The sequence below is a fragment of the Mchenga conophoros genome, linkage group LG7 (assembly GCF_057382185.1).
Source record: "Mchenga conophoros isolate Kocher_MC1m ecotype Shallow Benthic linkage group LG7, M_conophoros_male_GT1.1, whole genome shotgun sequence".
Classification (NCBI taxonomy): domain Eukaryota; kingdom Metazoa; phylum Chordata; class Actinopteri; order Cichliformes; family Cichlidae; genus Mchenga; species Mchenga conophoros.
In genome coordinates, this window is record NC_140532.1 from 19,606,217 (window position 1) to 19,621,039 (window position 14,823).

Sequence of the window (14,823 nt, forward strand, 5' to 3'; positions counted from 1 at the left end):
TTTCCCACCTCATAGTTGCCCTCTCCTACCTTACTGAGCCTCTTCACTTCCTGATTCACAAACAGTCCTCTATCCTCCCCCTCATTTTCTTCATTAATCATCCCCTCAGTGTACTCCTTCCACCTTCTCAGCACACCCTCTTCATTTGTTTGTTCAGTATTTTTTTTGTAGATTGTATTGTCATGATCCTTTTATTGTTTTATATTTACTACTTGTGAATAATCTTTCTCACTATAGAATGATGGACTATTTGGAAGTGGCCTCATAACCCTTCTCAGACTGGTGGGCACCGACAGTTGGTTGCCTGGGATAATTTTTGATGTTTTCCCTCTGTGGAATTATGGTAGCACACACCTGAATGCTCCGATGATCACATAATCAAATGCCTTTGATTGACATGACCTCTTAATTCCTCTGAAAGCCATTAAGGTGTGCTTAAATTTTCATGTAGACTGTGTTTCTGCATTTTTGGCTTAGTTTTTCATCAATAAATATTAATGACACCATGTGATATATCATGTTTTGTTCATGTCAGGTGGTATTTAGCTAATTTTAAGGCTGGAGAGGTTGGACGATATTTTATTTTTAAATCTCCTGGTATGTGAACCTAGAAGTGAAAAAGGGCGCACTTTCTCTTTACCATGACTGTAGATGTCATATGCCGCTACACATCATCAGCATGAGAAATCGATGCATATATGTACAACGCCGGAGTGTTAGTCAGTATCAGCCATCATACCAGGTATTCCAGGCAGATGCATATGCACTCCCGGTTGTAGTTTCTTATCATTTTCTGTCTTATAGTACACATATAAAAATGTAGAGGTTTATGAATTTAGTTTTAGCCCTTGGCTCTTCAAAGTAGAAGACATTGTCTTACATCAGTATAAAGAATGACAGGCATTTAACAAACTCAAAAACAAAACATCAGAATCTCTTATACAAGAAAGTATTTATAGGCAGTGACCCTGAGGAGATGGTATGACTAACACAAAAACTTCCTCTGTCGTTTCTTCAAAGTGGTGAAAATCCTCAGAAATATTAGTGAATTGCTTGGGGTATTCTCTTCTAGTGTTTTGACAGGATTCGGCATGTGGTCCTGAAGTAAAATGTCACAATTTGACATTTAGTGTCAGAAGTGTGAGTTACTGGAAAAGGTGAGGTACAGGCTGGAGTGCAGCACCAAGCTATTTGGTGTCAATTACTTGGTGTAACACCAGGTAAATGTGTTCTAAAGCTGTTTTGATACAGAAAACACTGAATTAATCTGGTTAATGATTGGTTTAACAGAACCAATATGTTCGAAAGTAATAATTCCACTCCAATTGTAAAAGGATTGTTACTGTGCTTCTGATAATATTGGGGTTGTTTTTCCACTCTTTTCTTGGCAGTTAAATGAGTCTAAGGTGTGAAACTTTGCACTCCACCTCCCCAAAGACAAAATTGCATTCCTTAGCAAGGCAGCACTGAAAGCAGCCGGTGAAGGGATCCATGTGAGATGCAGAACAAAGACCAAAATTTACATATTTATTTTGGAAATAAAAAAATCTGAAACTGGATGAAAAGAAAATCAGAAACTTGGTGCAGCTTTAAGTGGAAACTTACAAGCAGTTCTGGGTGACTGTAGACTGTAGATATATTTTTCTTTATTTTTCTTTTTATTTATCTTACAAACAATAGACACGGTGAATAATGCTCACGATTCATTTTCATGCATTATATCTTGTGATAACAATTAACTGGGAGGCACATTTATGTTTAAAAAGTGCCATTCATGAACCGATAGCTTCTTTATTTAAGTAAATGCAGTGACTACATTGATGTCAAGACAAACTACTCACAAATGCTTGTCTATTTAATTGCTGAATTAATGCACAATCAAGTTAAACATTTTAGGTTATATTCAGTTAAATTGAACCTTAATTAGTCAGTTAAACGTATTTCTTAATGTAACCGAGGACAAGGGATGAGTAAACGGGGCAAAGAAATAATTGATCATTTATTTATTACATAAGTTAAACATACAAATTCCCAGTCGTTTCCAGACAGGACTTACAACACATCCTGCCGATATCCCAGCTGCGCATGAGACTTACCACACAAACTGTGCGAAATAACACTACAACCCGTCACACCCCGCTTAGTGACACTGCAATCGTGGCACACACTGCAAACAATTCGGGTCTCAGCGCAGCTGGGAATCAGTGCTATGTATGGCCTGTGATCTGAGAGATAAAGGGAAGTGGCACAAACAATTAAAATAAAAAAAACAAAAGAGAGGTTAGTCCGCCCTTACAAAACTTACTCTCAATCAATAACCGCCTCTACGGCTGGACGGACTAACCAAAACAAAATTACAAATCAATCAAAAGAACAAAAAAAAGGACAGCAGAGACAGCACAGCTGAAAAACAAACAACATTATCAATTAAAATATTACCCAATAAAATAGCAATTTTATAAAACCATTCAAAATCATGAAACTAAAACAAACACTCAATATACCTACAATATTGATCAGTTTCCCTGCGCGCAGTCGATCTAGGGCTTGATCAATTCTTCTATTAAAATTCGTGGTCACACTAAAAAAGTCCAATGACACATTAAAAAAATAGGCACATGCAATAGCAAAAGATCCAAACAAAAAATGGCAAAAGTCTCTTACCGACAGTATACCCACTCGCACCTGAGTGAATTAATTGCCTCTGGTTTTTTCCACAGAAGAGCGCTGACTTCACCCCACACACCCACTACCTTTTCACAGCTCTTCAGCCAATCACCTGGCAGCGAGCAACAAACTGCCAGGTGACACTTGTTACAACCCTCCCCTTCAAAGGGCATCGGCGACCCGACGATGAGCTGAAAAGAGAGCACACTTAAAATTTTGCTCATTTTATAATGGATTGTGGCAATTTAAATGGGTTTGAGTGCTGTCCAGCAGTCTTCCTCATTGACCTACGAGACCCTTGCGTCAAGCTGGCAACATCTTCCTCCCCAGGTTCTAGGTCCCCAGAACAATCCAAATGGGGCACCCCCACATGTGTGGGACTCAACGTCCCTTCCTCCAACACTGCAGAATCGCCTCCATCTCCCTGTTCTGTAAACATCTGTTCCACTTCATCAACCATACTGTTATTTGTGGCCAACATTCCGGTTAGATCATCCTGTTTTGACATTTGTAGGCCACTATCTTGGTCTCCATCCAATTCCCTGATTGGAATGTTTCTCAACTCAGTTCGATGTACTTGTCGAAGTGGACCAGTGTGCCCAGCAGGAGCGACTGAATATACTACGCCATGACCAGGAGGAGGTCGCACTACTTGAAAGGGCGTGGGATCCCAAAAATCTTGAATCTTATTGCGACCTCTTACAGAGTGGTTTCTCATATACACCAAATCGCCCTGCTCCAAATCAGGACTAGCACATTTAGAGGAATTCAAATCTCTCTGAACCCTTCTCCTTTCTAACCGTTGCTGCACAACATCATATGCAGCAGCCAAGGACTTTTGGTGTTCCTGTACCCACTCTTCAAGAGTGACGTCCTCATCAACTTCACTGCCAGCACCCAACCAAAAATCCACTGGCAACCGTGGCTCTCGCCCGAACATCAAATAATATGGAGTCATACCAGTTGACTGATGTACTGTGGTGTTATACGCATATGTGACTTGGGAGAGATGCCGCGGCCACCGGCGCTTTTGTTCAGGAGGCAGGGCACGCAGCAAGTCATGAAGTGTACGATTAAATCGTTCACATTGACCATTACCTTGTGGATGATAGGGTGTCGTCCGACTCTTCTCTATCTTATAAATTTTACACAGCTGTTGCACCAAAGCGCTTTCAAAATTTCGCCCCTGATCAGAATGTATACGGCTTGGAGGCCCAAATAAATGAAACCAATGCTTCACTAAAGCCTCTGCCACTGTACTGGCTCGCTGATCTTTTGTAGGGACAGTCTGAGTATATTTAGAAAAGATGTCAGTCATTACCAAAATATTCTCTTTACCATCAGTTGAGGGTTCAAGTACTGTAAAATCAATTGCCAAAATTTCATGAGGCCGAGATGCAGAAATACTACCCATAAAGGTTTTAATCTTTGGCACAACAGCCTTAGAAAGAACACACCTTTCACAATCTCTGCACCATCTCTCAATATCTGCATACATGTGCGGCCAATAATATCGCGAGCGCACCAACTGCAGTGTACGCTCAACCCCTTGATGGCCATGCTCATCGTGGAGTAAACGAAGGACGCGGCCCTGTAAACACTGTGGCAGCACCAGCTGGTCAACCTCCCTCACTCCATCAGGAGTATGAGTGCAGCGATACAACACAGACTCCCTTTGTTTCATCCGCCCCCATTGACGGACCAATTCCCTCGAACCCTTACCAAGACCATCTCTTTCCTTTGAATCTGGCAACCTGGCCACCTCCCAATACTTTAAGAAGGGACCAATCACAGGGTCTTGTTTCTGTAACGTACAGAGATCAGAGAAAGAACAACCAGGTAAAACGCTTATCTCTGCCTGAACACTGGGAATCATCTCACACTGCACTCCAATATCATTAGATAATGGACCATCCAATTCCATTACAGTTCCATGTAGGCGGGACAATGCGTCTGCATTAGCATTCTGAGCCCCAGGCCGATATTTTATGGTCAAATCAAAAGCGGCCAGCTCTGATGCCCACCTCTGTTCTGTGGCACCTAGCTTTGCCGTGGACAGATGGCTTAGTGGGTTATTATCTGTAAATACAGTGCAACGATGACCCAAAAGATACTCCCTAAACTTTTCAGTGACGGCCCACTTGAGAGCTACAAGCTCAAGCTTCATGGAACTATAATTTCTCATATTCCTCTCTGTAGGCTTTAAGCTCCGACTGGCAAAAGCTATTGGCCGCAATTTACCCTCATACTCCTGGGAAAGCACTGCCCCTAGACCCCCATAGCTTGCATCTACTTCCAATGTAAATGGCTTCTGAAAATCAGCAAAAGCAAGCACTGGTGCAGAAACCAGAGCAGCCTTGAGCTGATGAAAACTTTGTTCACACTCCAAATCCCAAAAATCCAATAACGGTTTTGGGGGGGTCCTACCTTTTCTACCTGGAGGGAGGAGTGCAGAGACCAATCTATGCAAGGGAGCAGCCATGCGTGAAAAACCAGCTATGAATCTCCTATAATAACTAGCAAATCCTAAAAAGGAACGCAGTTCTGCTAGATTGCTGGGCGTTTTCCAATCCCGCACTGCAGCTATTTTATCTGGATCAGTAGAAACTCCTTCGGCAGACACCACATGCCCCAAATATTTCACTTGCCTCTGGAAAAACTGGCACTTGGAGAGTTTCACTTTAAGCCCCTCTTTATCCAGACGAGAGAAGATTTCTTCCAACCGCTCCAAATGCTGTTGCACGGAGGATGAAAAAACAATCACATCATCCAAATACAAAAGCACCGACTGATGTCTGCAATCTCCAAACAAACGCTCCATCAGGCGCTGAAATGTACTGGGTGCATTACACAAACCAAACGGCATGCGGTTGAACTCAAACAAACCAAATGGGGTACAAAATGCAGTTTTAATCTTATCCTTCTCAGCCATTTCCACCTGATTATAACCACTAGCCAGGTCCAAAGTGGAAAACCACTGAGCACCAGTCAAAGCATCCAAGGATTCTTCAATCCTTGGCAGAGGAAATGCATCCTTTCTGGTCTTGGCGTTTAACTGTCTATAATCGACACACATGCGTAGACTTCCATCCTTCTTTTGAACAAGAACTATTGGGGATGAGTACGGACTACTACTTTCTCTGATGATGCGAGCTTGCAGCAGCTGTTTGATATGATCCCTTGCCAGTTCATACTGAGACGGAGGGATTCGCCTGTATGGTTGTCGCACTGGTGTTTCATCTATCAAAGGAATTTCATGAGTGATCAATTTACTACAACCAACATCCAACTCATTCTTGGCAAACACGCCGCTATACTTCTGCAATAAAACTTTTGCTTGCCGTTTCTCGCTCTCCTCAAGACTTTCAAATTCAGGCAGATCCAATTCCGCTGCATTGTCTGCCATTGTATGACTGGAAATATAAGCTGTACAACACTGTGAATTTACAGAGACCTGTATTTCAGAGTTACCCTCTGCTAGCACACTGGCCAGTTGAACTGTAGCAATCACCCGACGAGGTGTCAAATAGACATCAGTTTTACCAACATTAGTAACTGGAACAAAAGCCTCCCCTCCTTCTCCCTTTACCAATGAAGGAGACACCAATAGGCCTTCCGGGAGAAAACCATCATCAGGCCCGAGGGGTTCAATCAAGAGGTCAATAGGTGTATTCACAGGCATCTTTGGACAGGTAACAGGAACATAACTTTGCGTTCCAGCTGGAACACAGAAAGACTTCTTACCCTGTACTCTAACACGATGGGGTTCAGGAGAATTTGCCATGGCCTCCATCATTTGGCAGTATCTCAACGCTCTTCTCCAACCACGTGGCGCAGTCTTCAAAACTGGAGCTTCCCAGAGGTCAGAACCATATTGTTTACACAATTCAGAGTAAAGGGGGTTCAATACATTCATTCCTAACACACCAGGTACAGATATCTTTTTCTGTGCCATGTGGCTATCTGTTGGATCTCCCACAATCAACACCCCTCGACGAGGTAGGTGAATTCCCAGGATTGTAACATCCAACTCAATATACCCAGAATAAGGAATTTGTAGGCCATTAGCTGCTTTAAGTCCCAACCAACCACAGTCTTTAAGCTTTTTATCACTGAGATGAGAAAAGTTATTTTTAAAAGAGCTTTCTGTGATTGTTGTGACCATGGACCCTGTGTCCAGCAAACATGAAATAATAACCCCACCCAAATCAACCTCCCCTTCCAAGCATTCACCAACTAGATGACCGAGTTCTACATTACTGGAGCCTTGCAACCCTCCCACCAGTGTGTGGCTCTGTGCACTGGTGGGTACTAGTTTTCCGCCGCCCCAGTAGTTTGGCCATCAGCCCTAGCTGCTCTTTCATGCTGATTTCCATCAGAATTGGGTAATGTCGGGCAAAATCGGGCAATATGTCCAATTTGCTCACACCTAAAACAAATGGGTTTACCATTCACCGTCCTTCTACGTCGAGAAGTGTGATTGCTAGAAGCAGCCACCTCCTGTGGGTTTAATGCCTTAATCACCAACTCTAATTGTGTCTGTTGGGCTTTAAAAAGGGACACCAACTCAGCATATTCTGATGTTCTAGAATCGACACTTTCACAAGAAGCTTGCATATCTGCAGAGACTGAAACAGACTGATTATATCTAGACCTAAAAGGCTGATTCTCATACTGTGCCATCCACCTGGTCGCTTCGGCTCTCGCCTCACGAATCGTCCACTGTGGGTTGGCATTAATCAAATCTCTCAGCCTGATCCTCAATGTCAGATCTCTAACACCATCACAAAATTGATCACGCAGATCTTTTGAAGCTTTTCTTGCGGCTTCCTCATCCGTTTTAATAATCTGGTCCATTAAGGCCATCAAGGAATGAGAAAAGTCAATTAAGGACTCGCCTTCTAATTGTTTACGATTGAAAAATCTGCGTTGCAAAGAAATGTGGGAATCTAAGCAACTGTACATTTCTTTCAGTGTATCAAAAATTTTCTCAACATTTTCTTTCTGTTCCTTTGGCAAAAACTTTATCTCAGTGCGTGCAGTACCCTCTAAATGGTTAAAAATGATTTGAGCTTGCTCTTTTTCTGTTCTGCCTCTCGTGCGCACAAAGTCTCTCATTTGCTCAATCCACTCATCTAGAGTCAGTGAGCCCATATTGTCCAACTTCCCTGAAAATGTTGGCAACTTTCTATCCTGTTGTACGTATACCACAGGATTGGGTCTCACAGTCTCTGATTCACTTCCTGTAGCTCCTGTTGATGTAGAGGGCCTCTCTGTACCCACAGATGCTGTTTTCAAGTCTCTAAGTTCATTCTCCAACTCCTGTATACGTTGGGCCATTGTTTGTTGCTCGCTTCCCTCCATGATGGCGATCGAGACCTGGCTGCTCCTTCTCTCCAATCTTACAAACCTGTCCCTGCTGTCCTTACAAAATAACAAAACAAAATGGCCACTCCCTTGAAACCTGTCGACAACGCCAAAATGTAACCGAGGACAAGGGATGAGTAAACGGGGCAAAGAAATAATTGATCATTTATTTATTACATAAGTTAAACATACAAATTCCCAGTCGTTTCCAGACAGGACTTACAACACATCCTGCCGATATCCCAGCTGCGCATGAGACTTACCACACAAACTGTGCGAAATAACACTACAACCCGTCACACCCCGCTTAGTGACACTGCAATCGTGGCACACACTGCAAACAATTCGGGTCTCAGCGCAGCTGGGAATCAGTGCTATGTATGGCCTGTGATCTGAGAGATAAAGGGAAGTGGCACAAACAATTAAAATAAAAAAAACAAAAGAGAGGTTAGTCCGCCCTTACAAAACTTACTCTCAATCAATAACCGCCTCTACGGCTGGACGGACTAACCAAAACAAAATTACAAATCAATCAAAAGAACAAAAAAAAGGACAGCAGAGACAGCACAGCTGAAAAACAAACAACATTATCAATTAAAATATTACCCAATAAAATAGCAATTTTATAAAACCATTCAAAATCATGAAACTAAAACAAACACTCAATATACCTACAATATTGATCAGTTTCCCTGCGCGCAGTCGATCTAGGGCTTGATCAATTCTTCTATTAAAATTCGTGGTCACACTAAAAAAGTCCAATGACACATTAAAAAAATAGGCACATGCAATAGCAAAAGATCCAAACAAAAAATGGCAAAAGTCTCTTACCGACAGTATACCCACTCGCACCTGAGTGAATTAATTGCCTCTGGTTTTTTCCACAGAAGAGCGCTGACTTCACCCCACACACCCACTACCTTTTCACAGCTCTTCAGCCAATCACCTGGCAGCGAGCAACAAACTGCCAGGTGACACTTGTTACATTAAAATAATAAAATTGTTGATATTGTCAATAATCGTTTTTTTTCTTGTTTTTGTAAGCACTGCAAAGACATTTCTAGACAGCCTCCTGCAGCCTCTTTCCGGGCCAACAGGTGGTGTGTGTGGACAGGTAACCGAGCAGAAGCGCTGATACCGTGGTCCAGATCAGACTACTGTGTGCTTCGTGGCTATCTGTCTGTGCCGATCTCTTCCTGCAGGGGTCGCTGCAGTCACCTGCATACGCCACTGTTTACGGAAGTCCAAGTGACGTGTCAGTGTCCAGCGAAGCATTGTGGGAAAGAAAGTGGAGCTGACACGGCCGCTGATGGCAGACTGCTCAATTTAGCAGATATCTTCGACTAGTAAGCAGCCGTAAGAAGCAGAAATTTAGGGTAACGATGCGACTCCTTGAAGCTAATGTCAGCTGGCTGTGAGGAGGTCGGACTTATGCCGGTGTCATCGCTGCTCACCTGCGCACGGGCGCTCGAAGCACAGAAGTGGGATCCCGTATCAATGGACCGCAGCGTTTTTATTTCCTTTTCCGAGGGAGGCGAATAAAGTAGTGACGGATTATATCCCCCCACGGTGGATGGGTGGTGGGGGGGCGACCGCGCTCCCACATTCCTTTCAACGTTTAAAGTATTTCTGAGGTTTTCTATCGAAAGGCGCCGTCAAAGATGTCGACCAGCAGTCCCGAGGCGGTGAAGAAATTACTAGAGAACATGCAGACGGATCTGCGGTCTCTCTCCATGGAGTGCAAGAAGAAATTCCCCCCTGTCAAAGAGGTTAGCCTGCTAGTTAGCTTCACCGAGCCCCGATTTTTAGCAGTTTGCATCCGTTTGTGAAGTTTTATGTTTTTATTAGGTTTTACATTAAAAAATGTATGCGCTCGTTCTGTCACAGCAACCGTGGGGCCTTTGAGTTGTTCCCATACTGTACTTCTCATAAGTTGTATCAGCTGCTGGGCCTCCCTACGCTTAATATGTTTGGTGTAATGCGTTTAAACAGAAGCAGATTCACAAAAACACCGAGCTAAACTTTTTTACGTAGCTACACTTTAAGTATCTTTGTTAGATGTAACTTATGTCAAAGGCGAAAACACTGAAGTTAAATTTTCAGTGGCTATAAAAAGGCAAGTAAAAGTGAGAAAACGTGAATTTTGGGGATGGGGTGAACTAACTATTCAAGTCAAGCAATGTAAATGTACTTTATTTTGTATTTTATTTGATGCTAGCATCTTTGGGCAAGAGTGGTTGGGCCACTGTCACCCACCTTGCATAGGGTTCACATCAAAGTTATTATAGTTAAGTAAAACTAAATGTGAGAAAACATTTTAGTTAGCTAAAATAAAAACTAGACCTTCTAGAACTAGAAGCGATTTGAATGGGAAAAACAAACTAAAATAAAATGTATAATAGATGAAATATACTTAGTTTTGTTATCTGTTAATTTGTTAAAATTTGCTATCATAAACTGCCTGATGAGGCTTTTATGATCATGTTTTTTGAGGCTTTTGATGTCTACAAGACTGAGTCAGCATTCAAAAGGTTCTGTTTATATTTTAATATCTCTACAGATTTTTTTAAAAAATCTACAACTAACACTGAAATTAATAAAAACTAAAGTGAAACCAGTCAACCTGCTATGGAAACTCACTGAAACTTAAAAAGGAAAACTAACAATATAATAAAAAGTAATCAGAAAATACAAAACTGTATTAACTCAGACTCAGAGTCCATGCAGGTGTCTGGCTGCAGAAATCAAAGATACATGGGAAACGCAGTCATTTTTAAAACCAGATGTGATATGAGCATGGATGCCACAGATATCATTTGACAGGGAGTGATTCTCATGATATAAGCGAACAGGCCCTTAAAACCTTTATTCCAATTTATCTTTATTTTTTAAAGTAAAAAGTCTTTGTTTTTAAGGGCTTTGGTGATACTCGGCCTCTGTTGACCTGTCCTGTCTGCAGTCTGACACTGAGAGTTGGTTTCAACAGGCTTGCTAGTTACTGACACAGCCAAGTGATTTCACACACACATTGTTGTTTGAATGACTTACTGTATTATTAAGGCCTTCACACTGGCTTTGTTGCGTGGCACTGTTTTGTTGGTGACATTTCTGATTACTCAATGACTGGAGCACAAACAATACAAGGCCGTGTACAAAAGAAGTACACTTGAACATTTCACTTAGAAATGTAAGCAGTAGTAGCATGATAAAATGTCAAGTTTAACTGTACAGCAGGCATATGCGGGGGCATAGACAACAATGTCGGCAACACTTGTAACTCATCAGTATTCATATTGGAACAACCGCTGGTAGTCGAGGCTGACGTCTTTATGTGAGGCTTTTGTGACCACAGCAGCACTTGTCAGCCAGCTCAGCAGAGCAATTCATATCACGCCATGGCAGCTTAGTTTGTTTCCCCTCAGGGTTCACCTTGGATAGAAGCAACATTCCCATGGAGAAAAAAAGGGGAAATAGCTCAGAAAGTGCTTCCATTTCCTTTGTGTTTTGCTCACTACAGATTTAGTCCATTGACTTCAGTGGTTGATGTTTCAAAATGAGTGGTATGGCCATCAAAAGACATGGCACGCGACTGATCTTACGTGTTGAACTGATTTCTGGCCCTTGCCTAAGGGGTCTTATGAAGTTGCTTCAAATATTGATTTATCATCAGTGAGGTTTTCCCATCCTTATCAGGCTTTTTTCCCCCAAGGGATCAGAGTATTGAAGAGATCCCTTTTGATGTTCCTCCCAACCTGAGTTACCGCCCGCTCTGATCAATGGTGTTGTGATTGAAACAACGTTTTCCAATCGAAACTGTCATGGTTAAATTTGCGGCGATGTTGTCATGCGAGAAACAATCAGGGTACTGTGGTTGCTCTTTGAATTGATTTGTGCAGCTTTTTCATCGTGCTAATGTGGCCATTTTTTTCCCTCATCCTTAGCGTCTACGTTTTAGAGAACTGTTCTAGGGACTTCTAAGGGACTTATGTCTGTAGTTTAATTGTAAAACTAAAATCTCAAATCCTTGCAGCTTTACTACTGAAGAACAAAATGTGCTTTTTCCCAGACTGTCTTCATTCCATTTCCTCTCCTGTTTCTCAGTCCATCTCCCACAGTGACACTACATGCAAGAGAACGAATCACATTGTTTGTTTGTTTTTCTTTTTTCTTCTCCCTCAATCACTCATAGCCTGTCAAAAACAGCACATGTAATGTAATAGAATAGAATAGCCTTTTATTCTACAACCAAATTATTATATACATTTTCAATTAAATAATGAATGAAATGGAAATAAGTATTTGATCACTTGAATTTTTGTGGTCACTTCCAAACAAATGAACAGTCTGCATTTTTTATGGTATATAATTTTAATGGAGAGAAACATTATATCAGCCAAAGATTCTGACAAAACTCATTGTATAAAAGTTACAAATTAATTTGCATGTCATTGGGTGGGAAACAAAATTGATCTGCTACAATTCAGAAAGAATCTGGCCTAAGCCTACCCCTAACCCATTGATTGATTCATTAGATTACAGATACTTCTGACCTCAACTCATTATGTGTCTAAAGCATACCTGTCCACAAAATCAGTTTCTTCCAATCCAACCTTTCCAACCACCATGTGTGACACCAAACAGGTGCCAAAAAATGCTGCACACAGCCACCAGCAAGAAGCTTGGTGAGAAGGTGAAAACTGTCAATGTGGTTATTTGGAAATGACCATCAGTCACCCTCTGTCTGAGGCAAGAGCTTGCTGCATGGTACAGGACTTCACCAAACTAAAGGGCTAATGGTTTGGGCCATATATCAACAGCTTCCTTTCCCTTAACTAGAAAACTGAAGATGGGTCTTGGATGAGTCTTTCTGCATGACAGTTACCCGAAACATATTACCAAGGCAACAAAGAAGAAGCAAATTACCATACCATACCACCTTTATTTATAAAGCACTTTAACATAAAACCAGAGTTCACAAAGTGCTGTACATGCTAATAGCATAAGTAAAGAAAATTAAAATGAGATAAGATAAAATAAATAACTAAAAAGCTAAAATAAATTGAAACATGTTAAATTAAGGTCATGAAGTGACCATAGCAAGTCTCCAGACCTCATTCCTATGGAAAATCTGTGGAGTGAGCTGAAGCCTCAGTCGCCAAGTGACAGCCAAGAAACCTAAAGGATTTAGAGTTTCTGTAAAGAGGAGTGGGCTAAATTCCCTCCTGAGATGTTTCAAACCTGGTGACCAACTACAAGAAATGTCTTCCCACTGTGCTTGCCAATTAGAGTTTCTCCAAATACTAAGTCATGTTTTGTAGGTTTTTGGTTGATATTCTCTCTCTCTCTCTATTAAAATAAAATTACTATTAAAAATTAGAGAATGTTCATTATTTTGTAAGAGAGCAATCCTACAAGAGTGTCAACTAATTATTTCCAGCCAGCCTTGAAAATTTTCAAATGTATATCGTGATAGATATTTTTGGACATATCGCCCTGCTCTATATACTATACAGACTATACTCTCACTGTTACATTGAAAAAGGCCTTTCAGAAAGTTACTCAGTTTAGAGTCTCACAGTACAACATGTTTAAGGAAGTAAATCTGTGAGTTTCGCTAATGTTGTTTTTAGACGACACAAGCTGGTTTGTAGATCAGGGTCAGTTTGACTTCGGCCACTCCTCAAGTTTATTTATATAGCACAATTCAACAATAAGGTGATTCAAAGTGCTTTACAGAGACATTAAAAAACAAAAGCATGATTTAAACTTGATTAAAAAAACAGTACATAAAATCAGAACGGTAGATAAGACCAGTAGTTAAAATGTAAGTTTTGAAATTTAAGCTTAAAAGTGTGGATTTGGTGTTTTACTCAAATGCAGCTGAGAACAGGTGAGTCTTCAACCTGGATTTAAATAAACTGAGTGTTTCAGCTGATCTGAGGCTTTCTGGGAGTTTGTTCCAGATATAAGGAGCATAAAAGCTGAATGCAGCTTCTCCGTGTCTGGTTCTGACTCTGGGAACTGATAAAAAACCGGATCCAGATGACCTGAGGGATCTGGAAGGTTCATACTGGGTCAGGAGGTCACTGATGTATTTTGGTCCTAAACCATTCAGAGCTTTATAGACCCTCATCAGAACTTTAAAGTCTATCCTCTGATGGACAGGCAGCCAGTGTAAAGACCTCAGAGCTGGACTGATGTGATCCACTTTTTTGGTCTTAGTGAGGACTCGAGCAGCAGAGATCTGAATGAGCTGTAGTTGTCTGACTTTTTAGGTAGACCTGTATAGATGCTGTTACAGTAGTCAAGCCTGCTAAAGATGAATGCATGGACTAGTTGTAAGAAGAGTAAGAAGTACTAAATGACTTTTTTAGTTTTTCTGTTTGTGTACTCCCAGTCAAGTCCTGAGATTTCAAACTTAGCATCTCATTCTTTATGTAATGTCCTCGAATCCCACATGTGGTCATGTTTACACAGTGTTTTGCACATGATACTGATAATGGTCAAATAATAAAATACTGGTGGTTGGTATCAGATTAGCAGATAAATGATGTCTATTCTGAAAAGCAGTAACCTTTTGACTTTTTCCTTGTGTTGAGCACATTCAGAATTTTGTTTAGTGATGGCCTAAATAATCTGCTTTGAAAGCTGTTAAAGTGAACACATACCAAGTGTCTTTGAAGGTGGATACAAACTCAAAGAATTAATTCTCAGCCAGGGATTCTCTGCAGCGTGCTGCTTAATGTGACTGATAATGTATCTGTTCAGTGATACCAGAATAGTTGACTT

General features: G+C 41.2%; 1 protein-coding gene and 1 long non-coding RNA gene across 3 annotated transcripts in view; one reads left to right on the top strand and one right to left on the bottom strand.

Annotated features, from left to right (window-relative positions):
- Positions 1-7,973: 7,973 nt before the first annotated feature.
- Positions 7,974-9,009, bottom strand: LOC146570021 (uncharacterized). The gene is made up of 2 exons (XR_014893188.1): positions 8,866-9,009; positions 7,974-8,782 (listed from the first exon to the last, which is right to left on the bottom strand). It is a non-coding gene; the product is annotated as an uncharacterized LOC146570021 (long non-coding RNA).
- Positions 9,010-9,273: 264 nt separating this feature from the next.
- Positions 9,274-14,823, top strand: part of mon2 (MON2 homolog, regulator of endosome-to-Golgi trafficking) — a 33,731-nt gene continuing 28,181 nt past the window's right edge. For both annotated transcript variants that reach the window (XM_085282780.1, XM_085282781.1), the window contains exon 1: positions 9,274-9,803. In XM_085282780.1, coding sequence (XP_085138906.1) covers positions 9,696-9,803 — 108 coding nt within the window. In that variant the 5' untranslated portion in view covers positions 9,274-9,695. The remainder of the gene's footprint in view (positions 9,804-14,823) is intronic.